The 16,742-nt window shown below is 47.9% G+C and overlaps 2 protein-coding genes across 3 annotated transcripts; both read left to right on the forward strand.

Annotated features, from left to right (window-relative positions):
• LOC120317137 (methanethiol oxidase-like) lies at positions 1-6,179 on the forward strand. The gene is made up of 12 exons (XM_039363475.1): positions 1-94; positions 241-285; positions 596-708; positions 1,604-1,789; positions 2,386-2,506; positions 2,773-2,955; positions 3,271-3,449; positions 3,781-3,859; positions 4,275-4,396; positions 4,639-4,731; positions 5,138-5,256; positions 5,515-6,179. The coding sequence occupies exons 1-12, from the start codon at positions 1-3 to the stop codon at positions 5,675-5,677; spliced, it is 1,497 nt and encodes a 498-aa protein (XP_039219409.1). The 3' UTR covers positions 5,678-6,179.
• A 2,657-nt stretch (positions 6,180-8,836) lies between these two features.
• LOC120317183 (methanethiol oxidase-like) lies at positions 8,837-16,701 on the forward strand. 2 transcript variants are annotated; one of them, XM_039363542.1, is made up of 12 exons: positions 8,837-9,928; positions 10,054-10,113; positions 10,449-10,561; positions 11,665-11,850; positions 12,098-12,218; positions 12,332-12,514; positions 12,978-13,156; positions 14,100-14,178; positions 14,414-14,535; positions 14,805-14,897; positions 15,100-15,218; positions 15,454-16,701. In XM_039363542.1, the coding sequence occupies exons 1-12, from the start codon at positions 9,766-9,768 to the stop codon at positions 15,614-15,616; spliced, it is 1,581 nt and encodes a 526-aa protein (XP_039219476.1). In that variant the 5' UTR covers positions 8,837-9,765; the 3' UTR covers positions 15,617-16,701. The 2 variants fall into 2 exon arrangements, with proteins under 2 accessions (XP_039219476.1, XP_039219475.1); XM_039363541.1 differs by having other exon boundaries at positions 15,100-15,593.
• The last annotated feature ends 41 nt before the right edge of the window (positions 16,702-16,742 follow it).

A 16,742-nucleotide genomic window follows, 5' to 3' on the forward strand; every position in this document is an offset into this window, starting at 1 on the left:
ATGCAAGCGGAGGCAGAGCAAGACAGAGAGACAGAAATGATCAAACAACGAGGAAAAGACGCCGAGAAGAAGCTTCCAAAGAACCCGAGCAAAGGTAGGAAGTCAATCCGTCTCGTGCATTGGAGGCACCGACTTTTCCCCAAGGCCGCCAGTCCACAACCTTTTTTAAAAATACCCCCATCCCCCTTTCTTTTCCCCCGCTGCACAGAAGCTAAACCTCTCTCTTCTCTCTTTTTGAAGACACAGAAGAATGTTGCTACCCAACACCCTTGGATGCCATGAAAGGTAAGAAGGGGGTGATGTCCTCCCATTCTGGAGACCAGGGCAGAGAAGGGGATGTTGAGTCCAGCCACAGAGATGAAGGATGGGTTCATACTTCGTTTTAAGCCACCTTGTTGTTGTGTGTGGAAGAAGCTCAGCAAATAAGTTGAGCCATTGGGCGTGGGACGACTGATCTGGTATGGGAATCCCTTGACCAATGGTTTAGTCCACAGCCCCAATACCCTAAGAGCCTGGGTGAACACCAGATGTAGCTGGGACGGAACTGTTTTAAGATTCAGGCCCAGAAGCCTAAAAGTTTTGATCTCTTTCCTAGGACCTCAGGAGAAGCTGATGTACGTGCTTTGCGTCTTAACCAGGACAGGAACCCAGAAGCCTGATTATCTTGCCACGGTGGATGTGGATCCCAAATCTCCCACTTACTGCCAAGTATGAGGATACTTAGTTCTTTGGGGTGATGTTGTGAATGCTTGTTCAGCTTCCTTTTCATTGGGCCTCTCTTTAACACCTTGCATTGCGATTGCAGGGCGAGGAACATTTATACTAACCTGTTAAGATACATTCTCAGTTTCCAAAATACTTGGAAACCTGGGAACAATTTACTTTAATCAAATTAAGGGATCCCTTTGTTCTAAGCCCAACAAAGCTTCTGGACTGTTTCTAGCCGTTCTGTTCCTCGGGGTCTAATGAGTATCTTCAGGTGGATCTGCCATGTTCACATTTTTGTGTCGGCAGAGTCGTGGTCAGTTACGCCTAGCACAGACACCTTAACCAGGTGCAGCTGAGGCCGGAACCATCCTGGGAGAGCTGCAGGAAACCTAAAAAATCATTAGCTGGTACCACAGACTCCTGGGCTATAATGCCCTGGGCTTGCTCAGAATCCACGGAATAAGCGGGCGATGCTCAGATGCTGGCTCTTGCATTCACACACGCGAGGACTTCAACTCCTCATCTCAACCTGTCTGCAGCTTCCGATGCCAAGGGATGGAATGGTGTAGCAATGTTGCGCAGAGGGTGCACGAAACTCTGGGAAGGGAAGAAAAAGACTTGTTGTAGGGAGGCCCGTTCTGTCGGTGAGGTTCTGCTTGCCAGTTGGAAGTGGGAGAAACCCTGCATTGTGCCAGCAACTATCCACAACCAACACGATCTTCCACCAAGCAGAAGTAGACCTTTCTGCTAACAAAATTCCACTCCTCAAGCAGTGTTCCGCATCTAAAGATATGCAGATCATCAGCTCTTGGGAATCACAGGGAGAAACCCAACTCCAGGTGACGAGATGAATCATGCTTGTTTAATCTCTGCCACCCCAATCTTCCCCCACCAGGTTATTCACCGGCTGCAAATGCCGTACCTTAATGATGAGCTTCACTTCATGGGCTGGAATACTGGAAGCAGCTGCTTCGGAGACACCACCAAGAAACGCAACCGGCTGGTCCTTCCGGGTTTCAACTCTTCTCGGATTTATGTTGTGGACACTGGGACTGACCCCCAGGCTCCCTGCCTGTTTAAGGTAGGCTCGCCCACCTTCGGAAGGTGCAAGCCAGGGAAATGGATCGTAAAGGACTCTGTGAGGAGGTCCAAGGGACTTTAAAACTATAACCACTGTGGATCCCTTGACCTTGCCTTAGTTTTGCCCCTGGTCTTTTAACGAAAAAATACATACACCCAATTTCTGTGATTCTCATGTCTCCCTGCAAAATCGCTGAGCAGAATTATGGGTAGAAGGAAGGGAACAAAATCAAAGGGAGGAGGAGCTCATGCTGATTTTAAACAGAAAAGGGGGAAAAAAGCAAACCAAAAAAAAAAGATCTCACTCTTGCAAGATGAATATCTACAACACAAGGTGGAAATTAGCTTGCCATACCCACATCTGCAATTTGTGGCAATATAAAAAGAAATCCTGACAAACAAGCCAATTACGCAAGAGATGTCGCACTAATTTTCAAAATGTTTTACTTCGCCTGTCACATTCCTATCAACAACCTCCAGGTTGCATTGACCACAGATGGGCTCTGGAGTTTTTAGAGCAAAGCAATTTGCAGAGAAGGAAAACAGAACTGCAGTGCTAGAGTTTTTATTTTCTCTCCCTCTCCCCATCCTTGACAGGTGATTGAGCCCAGAGAGGTCTTCTGTAAAACCAACGTGGCTTCAATACTCACCCCACGCTGTCTGGGCAGCGGAGAGGTCATGATCAGCTCCCTAGGGGACCTATTTGGCAATGGAAAAGGTACCGCCGGGCAGATTGGTTTTCCAAAGAGGGGGTGCAGATTGAGGTGCTGTAAGAGCAGGGGTGACTCGGAAGATGTTGGGAGGGAAACCTGTCACACGAACTCCCAAAAGCTGAAATTTGAGCCCTGGGCTCTCTTCCAGGTGGTTGCCACTTCTTAGACATCTCCAAGTGGGGCAAACTCCTTTCGGCCAACCCTTCCTAAGAGTCACCCACACCTGCTGTTTGAATTAATTTGCCTTCTCCCCGCACACCCCACACCGCAGGCGAATTCATTCTCGTGGATACGGAAACATGGGAAGTGAAGGGCACCTGGAATCGTCCTGGAGACGCAGCTCCACTAGGATTTGACTTCTGGTACAAACCAAGGCACAACGTCTTATTCAGCACTGAACTGGCAGTTCCTAAATTCATTGTGGATGCATTCATCCCAAAACATCTGGGGAAAGGTGAGATGCTAGAGCACTACGTGAGCTAGCGACCCATTGGAATTCAAAATCCGTGGGGTTGCACTCCAACCTAGGGATGGATGCAAGATTCTTTGAAGAAGGATGGCGCTGAGGGGCTGTTGGTGGCCATCCAGCCCAACCCTCTTGTCCATTCAGAGCTAGCCCTTCCCCAGGGGCTGGTGGCACCTCGGCTTCTACTTGGAGGTCTCCAACATGAGCAAGTCCATCACCTTTCTAAGGAAACTCTCCACAAGTTCCTGAGTAGCCTCTGCTCACCCGAGCAAGCTAAGATGATTCTTCTCCTTTCCTCCGTAGGATACTTTGGCCGCTGCCTGAACGTGTGGGACTGGACCACCCGCTGCCTCGTCCAATCCATTGACCTGGGGGAAGATTCACTCCCCGTGATGGTCTGCTTACTGCACAACCCAGATGCCCCACACGGCTTCGTGAATTGTCCCTTCGAAAGCTCCGTGTATCATATTTTCAAGAAGGAGGTGAAAACATGTTGAATTTCTTTCTCCTTTCCCCTATCTTTCCATCAGAAAGAACTGGCAATTTTAGGCTTCAGCTGAGAACCAAAGAAACGGGTAAAATGCGCTGTTAAAAGGACAACGTAACGTAGACAGCCCTCGACTCATAGCCAAAACTGGGATCGAAACCTTCTGCCACTAAGCAATGCCCTTGTTAAACGAGTCCTGCCTGATTCGTGATCTCTTTGTCACGATCATTAAATGAGCTACATGGTCATTAAGCAAATCCAGCTTTGCCCACTGACTTTGTTGTCAAAAGTGTGGTATGTCCCAACCAACCTTGTGTTTTTTGCAGGACGGGACGTGGACGACGGAGAAGGTGATCCAGATTCCAGAGAAGGTGGTCAGCGGGTGGTACTTCCCTGGAATGCCAGGTGAGCAAATAAAAGAGGGGGGGGCTTTTTTTCCCATGCATATGTCTCAGCCTCTCAGTCTGCTCAGCCAGGAGCCCTCATTTGATATTTATTTATTTATTCAATTAATGTGCTGTCATGTAACCCTGGACAGCTTACAACGTGACAGAACAAATGGTGTAAAACATTAAATATAACATTAAAATTAACAGAGAATTAGCAATGTTGGAGGGGGACATAAAAAAGGAGTTCGCCTTCTCCATATTAACAGTAAGGGTCTTTTAGCATCTTTGGAGAACAAGCTGAGTCTTTTCATGGCTGAAAGAGAGATCTGCAGCTTTGGGGGAGACGCCAATTCTTGAAAAAGGTTGCATGCCAGGGGAGTAAGCAACCTTTCCTCCTTCAGCCAGTCATTTGTGAGCCCTTTATCCTCCAGCGTACAACGTTTACTCAGTTATTTCGCTGGATGACCGTTTCCTGTACATGAGCAACTGGTTTCACGGCGATATCCGACAGTATGACATCACTGACCCCCACTGCCCTCGGCTGATGGGCCAGGTAGGCTCCCCCCCCCCACTCAAAGGCCCTGCAACTGTGGGAAAAGCTGGGTGGTCTTCAAAAGCTCATTCTTGCCACCACTGGAACCAGGATGTTGGGTTAAGCACAAAGCCAATCCAGGCCTCATTTACTGGTAAAGAACTCCCACATTCCAAATACCACAGTCTGGACAGAGGAAGATTGCAGCTTGTGGGAGACTGTCCTTCGGCCTGAACTGACCCTAACCCCTTTGGTTCCTGCAGGTGTTTGTAGGAGGCAGCATCTGCAAAGGCGGGGTGGTGACTGTGATTAAGGACGAAGAGCTCGACTGCCAGCCAGATCCCCTCGTGATCCAGGTGAGCCTCTCTTTTCCAAGCGTCAGTCCTCCCAGGAAAACTAGGCAGGCCGCACAACTTATTCTACTTTATTGTAAGGCTACCTTAAGAGAATCTTGCAAGTCTGAGAATGCAAACTTCCCAAGGCCACTTTTAATTGATTGGCCCATTACTGTAGGGTGCTTTCCAGATTTCTCTCCTTGGAGATGCCTTCTTCTCGTCTGGTTATTTCCTAGGCAGCTTCTCCCCTCCTTTCCCTAAGGTCATCCACACTTTTCATTACACCGAGAAAAGATGCCAGGTTGGAGACACTTGTAGGAAACCTTTCGAGGAATCATTCTCCACAGACAGCCTGGATTCTTCTCTGTAGGACCTCTTGAAGTGCCACAAATGACTCTCCTGAGGCCTTGCTTTTTTTTCACCTTAGGGAAGGAGAGTCTACGGGGGACCATACATACTCCAGCTCAGCTTGGATGGAAAAAGACTTTATGTTACCAATAGTCTCTACACACAGTGGGACGAGCAATTTTATCCCAAACTGTTCAGGTAGAAAGTCTCTCAACAGACGAAGAACCTTCAGACCAAATTTGTGGGGTGGGTGGGCTTCTCCATGTTCTCTTCCTTCTTGTATTACATACCGTATCAATCATATACTTACTTTGTCATTGCCTCTCCATTTATACTGGAATTGCAGGCAAATTCCCATTTCTAGAGTTCCCTAATCAGTTTTTCCAGCATTATGGAGGCCCAAATGAGCAAGCAAAAGACCCTCCTTTCTACCCCTGGATTCTTCTTCCTTTGCAGGGAAGGGTCAGTCATGCTCCAGATTGACGTGGACACTGAGGATGGGGGTCTCCGTGTGAATCCAGACTTCCTGGTGGATTTCGGGAAGGATCCGTGGGGTCCCGCTCGTGCATGCCAAATGCGTTACCCAGGAGGAGACTGTACCTCAGACATCTGGACCTGAGGCACTCCTCCCAGCCCACCCTCTTGCTAAGCTAGCATTGGGGGGGGGGTAGGAAGTGGGTTTGGAACTCAAAACCAGAATGTTGGCTTGCAGTTTGATCCCACTGCACAGATTTCCGTGTTCGAAGAGGATGCAGAGAAATTAAAATTGCCATTGTAATAAAAGATTTTCTTATTACTACAGACTCGTTGGGGCTAACTTTTGTTTGAAGATGAGAGTTCAGCAGAGGGAGGGAGAAAACCATTTAAATTGGGAGGGGCACAACTTTGGCAGGGGGCTTCCTTTGAAACACACGCTAGGCACGGACAGTTCAATGATGTCAGCTCTCAAAAAAGTACGTTTAACTCCACTGGATGTAGGTTTCCCAGCAGTCAGGCGAGGTTGGTAAGGATACACATCTCAACCATAGTAATTCAGGCCAAACATGGAAGGTCTTTGCTCCAACAAAAGGTCAGCTAGCAAATCTGAACTGAACAGAATAACAGAGTTGGAGGTCTTCTAGTCCAACCCCCTACTCAAGCAGGAGACTCTAGACCATTTCAGTGTTGGAGCACCCACAGCTTTTGAAGGCAAGCCCTTCCACTGATTAATTCTTCTAACTATCAGGAAATATTTCCTTTGTTCAAGGTTGCTTCTCTCCTTGCTTTGTTTCCATCCATTGCTTCTTGTCCTGTCTTCAGGGGCTTTGGACAACTGGCGCTTTTCTCTGTGGCAGCCCCTCAGATATTGGAAGACTGCTATCATGTCACCCCTAGTCCTTCTCTTCATTAGACTAGACATGCCCAATTCTTCCAATTTGTGTGTTTTAGCCTCCAGGCCCCTAATCATCTTTGTTGCTCTTCTCTGCACTCTTTCCAGAGTCTCCACATTTTTGTTTTAATCCGTGGAGGAACCAGTTTCTCACAGCGTAGTCCCAAGCAAGGAGCTTCCTCTAAGTCCAGTTATAATCCATCCATGAGTTTCCAACTGAAAAGCTGAAGTTCCTTAGCTGGAGTAAGTGGTGAGGTCTCACCACATACCTGTCAGAAGAGTTGTGAAATGGCTGTGGAAGAAACTGTCTCACACACTTAGACACACCAACTAGAGACTGATAAAGAGACCGTGCTGTGGAAGAAAATAACACACCACCACATTGTGAGGTATGGTTGTCTACCTACTATACACTAGCGAGAGAGAGATTACCCTCAACAGCCCAGCCCAATCCCAGACTAAATTTGGAGGGAAAGTGTTGCCTTCTCCTCTTCCTCCACGATCTTCTACTTTGCTTTTTCTTCTCCTCCTCCTCCTCCTCCTCCTCCTCCTCCTCCTCCTCCTCCTCCTCCTCCTCCTCCTCCATCTTCTCTTTTTTTCCTCCTCTTGCTGCTACTCTTCCTCCATAATCTCCCCTCTTCTCCTCCTCCCCCTCCTCCAGGGGTTTCCTGCTGAGGTAAATTCCCCTCAGCAGAAGACAAGAAGATGGAAGGTGGATCACTCCCATCACCATGAGGGGCCAAAACAACCACCACGTCACCAAATTTCCCTTTGGAAAGTCTTCTGAATCTGTCATCATTTCTTGCTCGTGTTTTCTCTGCCTTCCACAGGGGGGGAAATTCTGAACACGAAATTTGACTCTCCCCCAGGTGGACACCAAGAATCATGGAGAGTTACAAAGTCCATGAAGGCAAACCTGGCCAATGCAGGCCAGAAGCTGCCCAACTTGTCTTAATGTTGTGACAAAAGATGTGAAGGCATCTCATTGTATTAAACTTATGGTTCTACGAACTGCATTTTGTCCGTCTTCCGTGATATTATTTGGCTGAGGGATTCAGCAATCCTTGATGTGGTGGGGCCTTTCCTGCCTTTATGAAATAGGATAACACCTGTGAAAAGCACTGCCACGAGAAAAATGATGGCAATTAAAACAATTCCAAACACACTGCCAAGGAATGAACCCTTGGCAGTGAGTTCTTGGAATCCATTGATCTTCAAGTTTCATAACACTAATTATCACAGAAAAAAAACGTGGTGAAAACAACTCTGGTTCACCCTCTCTTCTCAGTAAAGGCTCTGTAATGTTATGAATCAAACGTTGACACCGAGAAAGGCAGCTTAAAACAAAGAAAATTTGAAGACCCTTCTCTCAGCAGCAACACTACATTTGATATCGGGATCTAACAAACTCCCTAGCTTTGACTGCATCAGGGCATCACAAATGCAACTTTAACTTGACGCAAGAGAAGCCCTGAACCATACTGAACTTTTGATTCCTTCTACATCTTCGCACCTGGTCTTACACTCCTACTCAAAGCTTACAAATTAACAAAAAGTTAGAGTCATAGTGTGTTTTTAAAAATCGCTGTCTGCAGATAGTGTATCATGCAAACAACAAAAAGTTTAGAATTGCTTTTTCCTTGAGATGCTACTTGTTTCTTGCCTGGTGTGTGTGTGGCATGCCCTGTTTGGCCACAAAGGGACACCTAAGACTGCACCTAAGCAGAGTCATCATCTTTCTGTAGGGTAGCCCTAACCCAGGATTTGAAGGATCCCTGCATCCAAAACAAATATCCAGCAGCAGCAAAGCCGTCAGTGATCGCACCTTTAGTCACAACACTAAGGGAAGGTGGGAAAAGGAGAGAAAGGATTGTCTCTCATACAATGTGTGAGTCTGCCAGGTCTGAAACCTGAATGTTTTTAGGCTTTTTAGCAGTGTTCACACTTTCATTTTAAACTCTGAAATCCAGTCTGGCACTTTAATCTACAAAGGAAACAAAATAAGCCTTAATTTCCCTCTGAGCCCTTAATATGAAGCTCATTTGTCTTTACCTTCAGGAATTTAACAAGCCTTCATTTGGTAAAGTGATGGAACTTTGGAATGCGTGAGACTGCCTTTTGCATTATCGCATCCAACAACCATTGCCCCGTTCGGCTTCCTCCACAGAACCTGGATCAAACTTTGAACAGTCCAAGTCCATAGAATGTGAGGGTTGGAAAAAGGGCCTTGGTAGATCACCTAAGAGCAGGGGTAGGCAACCTTGGCTCTTTTATGACTTGTGGACTTCAACTCCCAGAATTCCTGAGTCAGCATGGCTGGTTCAGGAATTCTGGGAGTTGAAGTCCACAAGTCATAAAAGAGCCAAGATTCCCTACCCCTGACCTAGACTAACTCCCTTGTCTGGTGTGGGAATGCAGATGGATCTGACTGGGAGTTCTTGGTCCCTCATTCAGGAAGATGCTATCTCGAGGTCCCAGGAATGTTGGTGGGTAGAGCTCCATTTTCTAAAAGCCCAACAATCGACGGGAGGGCAGAAGGGTAAAACCTCTATGAAGATCAGGAGGAAGCAAGAAAGTTGAAAAAGTTGTAAAACTCTAGCTAAGAAAGGAGACTTGAAGAGGACTTGGTGAGGGGGGAGAGGCAAGACCAGCAATTCCAGCCCTAGAGTCATCAAAGGGCATTAAGTGGCTGGCAGCATCGGGAAGAGCTTAGCAGGCATAATTCAGACAAATTCATAACGCAGCGGTAAGATTAATGTTACCACATGAAAATAAAAACTGTCTGGACTAGGGCACATCCTGCAATGCTTGCTGGACCCACTTTCTGAGCCATAGAGTTTTCTTGGAGTTTGGAGAAGAGATATTTTCTTGGAATTCTAACTTCTTGAGATTGCAAACCAACTCAAAACTCTTTGCTTTACTCCGCAGAGCCGCAGATATGCAGACAGGCCTCCGTTCCATTTGCAAAGCCCTCAAAACACGAAACCATCTCCAAATTTTCTGGCTTCTGTTCCTTACAGTGTTCCCTCTCTAGTTGGCTATTCTCAATCTGTGTGCGCTGAACTGCTTTTGCCCTGTGAATCTGGTTATTCGGATTTGAGTCAGCAAAACGACAAAATCAGAAGATGCAATGTGGGTTGAGATAAATTGTTCTGAGGATACAATCAAAAGCGTGTGAGGAGAAAGAGATGAAACAGACGTATTTCTTTCTGAGCAATCCCAAAGGGTGTGGAATCAGCTTGCTGGGCTGCTCCGATATGGGATGAAGGGAGAGAGCCTCTGGGTTTTCAGGGATCAGCTCTTTTCTTAATGACTTCCTTGGCGTGCGCCCTCCGGGGATGCAACAGATTTGGTCAGGTCTCATGGGTTATATAAACCGGGTGCCAGCAAGCTGGAGAATCTCAAGTATGCAAGCCGAGGCAATGCTAAAGAAAGAGAAAGACGTGCACAAGCAACGAGCAAGAGATGAGGAGAAGGCACCTGAAAAGACGCCAAGCAAAGGTCGGAAGTTGATCTTTTCCTCCAACGGCACCTGTCTACAAGCTTCCTTAAAACACCTACGCCTTCTTTCTCCCTCATGCTGCCAAGAGGCTAAATCTCTCTCTCTCTCTCTTTCCTTTTTCAAGAGGGAGAAGTATGTTGCTATCCAGGCCCTGGATACCCAACGCCCTTGGATGCCATGAAAGGTAAGAAGGGGTGGTCCTCTCCTCAAGAGCAGAGCAGGGTAATGGTTGTTGAGTCCAGGCAGAGCTGCAGAGATGAGTTGTGGGCTCACCCTTAGTATTAAGCCACCTCGATTGAAGTGTGAAGTGTGGAACAAGCTTAACAAAGTAGTCGGGCATAAGACTTCCAGTCTGGTATCAAGATCCTTGAACAATGATTAAATCCATAGCACAAGTTAATCCAGTAACCAACCTTAACAGGACGGGCAAATGTAAGTCTAGCAAGATGTAGCTCAAACGAAACCATGTTAAGGTTCAAGGTCCAAGATCCTAAAACGTGGATATATTTTTTTCTCCAGGACCGCGAGAGACGCTGATGTACGTGACTTGCATCTTAACTGACACAGGGACCCAGATGCCAGATTATCTCGCCACGTTGGATGTTAATCCTCGATCTCCCTATTTTTGCCAAGTATGACAGCACTTACTTCTTTGGGAACGTGTGAACGCTTGTTCGGTTTCCTTTTCCTTGGGTCTCTGTTTAATACCTTGCATGTCCAATTCAGGGTCTGTGGGTGGGGTGGAAGATAAAACGCTGCTTTGTAATGCTCCAGATAGACCTAAAGGCTGAGAGATGTTTCAGAAGCTGAACTCAGAGGCAGCTTTCACTGCATCTTAGCAAACCAGAAGATCGCTTGCAGACTGAAACCAGAGATGTTGGAATTGAAGTAATTTAGGGAAATAGTCAGTTCACTTAATGACTGCTTCACTCACTGATCAGGTTTCCGGTTGCAATTGTTGCCCTAGGTGAAGGGCAATCTGTGCTATTTACAACATGTCCAGAGATATTTTCAATTTCTAAGACACTTTTTACTAATGACTAGAATAACGAAATCAAGCTGGGAACAATTTACTTTAATCAAATTAAGGGATCCCTTTGTTCTAAGCCCAACAAAGCTTCTGGACTGTTTCCAGCCGTTCTGTTCCTCGGGGTCTAATGAGTATCTTCAGGTGGATCTGCCATGTTCACATTTTTGTGTCGGCAGAGTCGTGGTCAGTTACGCCTACCACAGACACCTTAACCAGGTGCAGCTGAGGCCGGAACCATCCTGGGAGAGCTGCAGGAAGCCTAAAGAATCATTAGCTGGTACCACAGACTCCTGGGCTATAATGCCCTGGGCTTGCTCAGAATCCACGGAATAAGCGGGCGATGCTCAGACGCCGGCCCTTGCATTCACACACGCGAGGACTTCAACTCCTCGTCTCAACCTGTCGGCAGCTTTCAATGCCAATGGTGTAGCAATGTTGTGGGAAAGAGAGGAACATGTGGTGTGTTGGTGAGGTTCTGCTTGCCGGTAAGTGGGAGAAACCGTGCACTCTGCCAGCAACAATCCACAACGAACACGACCTTCCTCCAAGCAGAAGTAGACTCACTAACAAAGTTCCATTCCACCTTTGCATCCAAAGATATATGCAGATCACAAACTCTTGGGAATCACAGGGAGAAACCCAACTCCAGGCGACGAGATGAATCATGCTTGTTTAATCTCTGCCACCCCAATCTTCCCCCACCAGGTTATTCACCGGCTGCAAATGCCTTGCATTAATGACGAGCTTCACGGCATGGGCTGGGACACTGGAAGCAGCTGCTTCGGAGACCCCACCAAGAAACGTAATCGGCTGGTCCTTCCGGGTTTCAACTCTTCGCGGATTTATATTGTGGACACTGAGACTGACCCCAAAGCTCCCTGCCTGTTTAAGGTAGGCCCCCCATTGACAGAGGGTGCAAGTCAGGGAATTGGTCTGGAAAGGGTTCCCCAAAGGCCCCTGTGATGTGGGGGGACTTGAAAGCTGCGGGTACACCACCACTACTGATCCTGTGGTCCATTTTCACAGGGGCTTTGGAGTTTTCAGACAAAAGCATTCTGCAGAGGTGGAAAGGAGGAAAGCAGACTTGCAATGCAAGGGTTTTTATTTTTTTTTCTCTCCCCCTCCCCAACCCCGACAGGTGATTGAGCCCAGAGAGGTCTTCTGTAAAGCCAACGTGGCTACATTACGCACCGTACACTTTATGCCCCCCGGAGATGTCTTGATCGGCTCCCTCGCGGACCTATATGGCAATGGGAAAGGTATCACCGGGCAGGGTCCTTATCCTTTCAGCCAACCCTTCCTGGGACTCATCGACACCTGCTTGAATTCATTTGCATTCTCCCCCTTCCCCCCCCACGCACCCCAATCGCAGGAGCATTTGTTGTTCTGGATGCGGAAACGTGGGACGTGAAAGGCACCTGGAACGCCCCCGGGGATGCGGCTGCAAAAGGATACGACTTCTGGTTCCAACCCAGGCATAATGTCCTGGTCAGCAGTGAAGCAGGAGACCCCAAATTCTTTCTGAATGGGTTCAACCCTGAAGATCTGAATAAAGGTGAGATGCCAGGACTATGCCGACTTCTGGCATGTTGCAAATTCAAAACCCTGCAGGTCTGCGCTCCACCGTAAGGAGGGAGGAAATAGGACGCTGAGGGGGTGCTGGTGGCCCCCTACCCAACCCCCTTGTCCACCCCTTCCCCAAGGGGTGGCCCTTCAGCTTCTGCTTGGAGGCCCCCAACCTAAGAGAGCCACCATCTTCTCAAAGGCAGAGGCCCCCAACCTTTTGGGCACCATGGGCCGTTTCTGTGGGGAGAGGGTTTTCCGTGGAACGGAGGGGGCCTGGTTTCATGTACTGTCTGCATCCCACAGATGGGGCTTTGCTTGTTTGCACGGACAAGTTTCTGGCATGCCGCGGCCTGGTGCCGGTCCACCGGCCGGGGGTTCAGGGGTACTTTCTAGCAGGAAGCATTCCTACTCGCCGGAAGAAATTAAGCTGATTCTTCTCTTTTCCTCTGTAGGCCGCTATGGACGCTGCCTGAATGTGTGGGACCTGACCACCCACTGCCTTGTCCAGTCTCTTGACCTGGGGGAGGATTCTGGCCCCCTGCATGTCCGTTTCCTGCACAACCCAGATTCCCCACATGGCTTTGTGGGCTGCGCCCTTGAAGGCGCTTTGCACCACATTTTCAGAAAGCAGGTGAACACAAGTAGGACTTCTTTCCCCGCCTTTCCGTGAGAAAGAACTGGCCCCCGAGGCTTCAGCTTAGAATAAATTACAGAATTAATGGATAAAGTGCAGCGTTAAAACAACCCAACATACGACAGGTAGTTCTCGACTTATGACCAGGATTGGGACAGGAACTTCCATTGCTAAGCGGAAGTGAGTCATATCTGATTTTTACCCACTTTTTGCCACAGTTGTTAAGCGAATCACCTGGTCATTAAGGAAATCCAGCCTCGTTGACTTCGCTCCTCAAAAGACCTCTGGGGAGGTCGTGAATGAGGACCGTGTGACACTGCAAGTGTCCTAAATACAGGCCTGTTGCCAAGTGCCGAATTTTGACCACACGACCATGGGGACAGGGGTCATAATTCACTTAATGAATGGCTGTAAGCTGAGGACTACCTGCAATTCGTCTACCATTATCATGACAATATGGAAATCATTAGCAACAGGAACCTGAATGTTGAACCGCAAAGTCAGAAGACTACCCTGGGAGATTTGGGGACAAAGGGGATCCCCCTAAGGCAGGGGTAGGCAACCTTGGCTCTTTTATGACTCGTGGACTTCATAGCTGGCTCAGGAATTCTGGGAGTTGAGGTCCACGAGTCATAAAAGAGCCAAGGTTGCCTACCCCTGCAGAGATCCACTAGTTCATTTTCTTTTTATGGCAGAGAAACAATTCCTACTGAGAAGAAAGGGGGCCAAAAGAGAATTTAGAGAGCCCAAGGACCCCACAGAAGCTGAAAGAGCCAGAGGCTGGCAGAGAGTGGAACTCAGAAACTGCAGAGATGTTTCAAATCTCATTGAAAGGCATCCAATTAGGAGGCAAACACAACAGGAAGCGGAAGGGCTGGTGCAAATAGGCTTGGGAGGGAGAGCTTTCCACGTCCCAACCGGCCTTGTGTGTCTCTTGCAGGATGGATCGTGGGCCACGGAGAAGGTAATCCAGATTCCAAAGAAGGTGGTCACTGGCTGGTACCAACCTGAAATGACATGTGAGTAAATAAAGTTCAGGGGAGCTTTATGTACTTTGGTCTCCATCCTCCACCTTTGTATTGTGCTGGAGTTCACACCCCGTTAAGGATTTTTAGCATCTTTGGAGAACGGGCTGAGTGCCTCATGGCTGAGAGATCTGCACATTTTGGAGACGTCCAAAACTTTCCATGCCATGGAATTAAAAGAATCCTCCCTTCTTCCCGACCTTATTTCTCGGCACCTTCTGCTCTCCAGCGTTCCTCACAGCCACTGTCATTTCGCTGGATGACCGTTTCCTGTACCTGAGCAACTGGTTCCACGGCGACATTCGACAGTACGACATCAGCGACCCCCACTGCCCTCGGTTGACAGGCCAGGTGAGCTTCCTCCCATTGGAATGCCCTGCAACCGTGAGGAAGGCTCGGGGTCCTTCCAAAAGTTCCTTCTTCCACCATCAGAACCAGGATGTTGGGTTAAGCAGACGTTGGGTTAATCCAGGCCCCGTTTACTGGCACGTGCTGGGAGAACCTCCATATTCAGACGGGATCCACCTTCAAATACCTCTGTTTGGGCAGAGAAAAACTGCAGCTTGGGGAAGGGGAGACTGCCCTTCGGCCTGAACTGACCCACCCTTTGGGTCCTGCAGGTGTTTGTAGGAGGCAGCATCCAGAAAGGCGGAGCAGTGACCGTGATTCACGATGATGAGCTCGAATGCCAACCAGATCCGTTCATGCTCCAGGTGAGCCTCTCTTTTCTCAGAGGGATTCCGGGTTCGAGACACTCACGGGAAATGTGCTGGGCATAAATGGACAGTGTGGATTCTTCCTTCTCAGCGGGACACCTTGAAATTAGACTAAATTAGACTAGAACTAAGGAGCCATAGGTACCCCTTTATGGACCGCCTACATTTCTTGACCACTCCTCGCTTTTCTTCACCTCAGGGGAGGAGAGTCCACGGGGGACCCCAAATGCTGCAGCTCAGCTTGGATGGAAAGAGGCTTTATGTCACCAACAGTCTCTGCACACCGTGGGACAAGCAGTTTTACCCACAAATGGTCAGGTACGAAGTCTTTGGTCTTAATACTCATACCATATTTGCAAATTTTGCTCTCCTCCTCCTACTCTTCCTCTTTGTATTACATGCCAAACCTATCCCTACTTTCTATTACTTTGTCATTAGTTCTCCATTTGTATCAGAATTTTATAATTTGTTCTCCTTTCTAGAGTTCCCTAATCAGCTGTTCTAACTTTATGGAGACCTTCTTTTCTACCCCTGGATTCTTCTTCCTTTGCAGGGACGGGTCAGTCATGCTCCAGATTGATGTGGACACCGAGAGAGGGGGTCTTTGTGTGAACCCAGACTTCCTGGTGGATTTCGGGAAGGATCCGTGGGGTCCTGCTCGTGCAAACGAAATGCGTTACCCGGGAGGAGACTGTACCTCGGACATCTGGAACTGAGGCACTCCTCCGAGTTTGCTAAGCTAGCATTCAGGGGGCAGGAAGTGGGCTGTGGAGCAAGTCAAAACCAGAATATTGGCTTGTAGAGTAGCAAGATATCCACATCTGAAGACGATGCAAACAAAGAAATTAAATATATTATAATAAATTATTTTCTTGGCAATGCAGATTCTTGAGGACAATCTTATTTCAAATGAAATTACCAGTTGACCAAGTCTCTGTCTCTCTCAGGCAATTTATTTTGACCAACTCCTTTTTCCCAGGGCTGACGGAAGGGCTGACTCAACGTTGTTCACCTTGGCTTTCATGCCTAAAACGGGATTAAAATCCAGGGTCTCCCAGGGTCTAATCCAGCATCAAACTGGCTCTCCATCCATAAGTTAGGCCACACACTAATTAATGTTAGTCTCAGATTCACCATCACCATGATTAAGGCAGAGTAGTTGATTAAATCAATCAAAGAGCAGCCAAAATCTTTTTTTCCTGTTTCCCCCAAAATGAGTGATTGTTCATTCTACAGATTTCGGGAGCAACCAATTTCCTGATAGGGTTAAATGCTTGACACTTCCTCTGAACTGAGCCCAAACTTGCTCGGTGGGTGGGTGGGGGTTTGACCCTGAACACCAGACCGAATCCTACTTTCCTGGGGACCAATGCAGAGTCTAACCTATCAAAAGGAGGAGAGGAATAAAAAAAAATAATAAAACTCCAAAAATATACAACAACTGAAAGATGGGAGGGAAGGGGGTGATTCTAAAACTGAATCCACGGAAAATTCTGCAAAGGAGAGAAACACACCAAATTTAAGTTTGGGCAGTGAAAATTTTGCTCCTTCTGGTTCCTTGGCTGCCAAATCTCCTCTCTGGGTGGAGTGCAAATCTTCTCACCCTGGGAAGCAATTAAAAGCCTATGGAATCCTCATTCTTTGATTGTGACTAGCCGCAATACACAACAGCCCTGGATGATGGGAGGTGGAGTACCAACCCAGGCAGAGAAGAAAACAGCTCCTTGGCTTCGAACCGTGGAGATGCCACTTGCACACGTACACCCCTTCTGCAAAAGGAGATGATCCACCCCGGAGGAAGAGCCACAACCAGCTGTAATTCTCCGTGGATCAGCCCAGTCT

This window comes from Crotalus tigris, unplaced genomic scaffold (assembly GCF_016545835.1).
Source record: "Crotalus tigris isolate CLP2741 ecotype Arizona unplaced genomic scaffold, ASM1654583v1 scf7180000019553.37968852642:3898890, whole genome shotgun sequence".
Classification (NCBI taxonomy): Eukaryota; Metazoa; Chordata; class Lepidosauria; order Squamata; family Viperidae; genus Crotalus; species Crotalus tigris.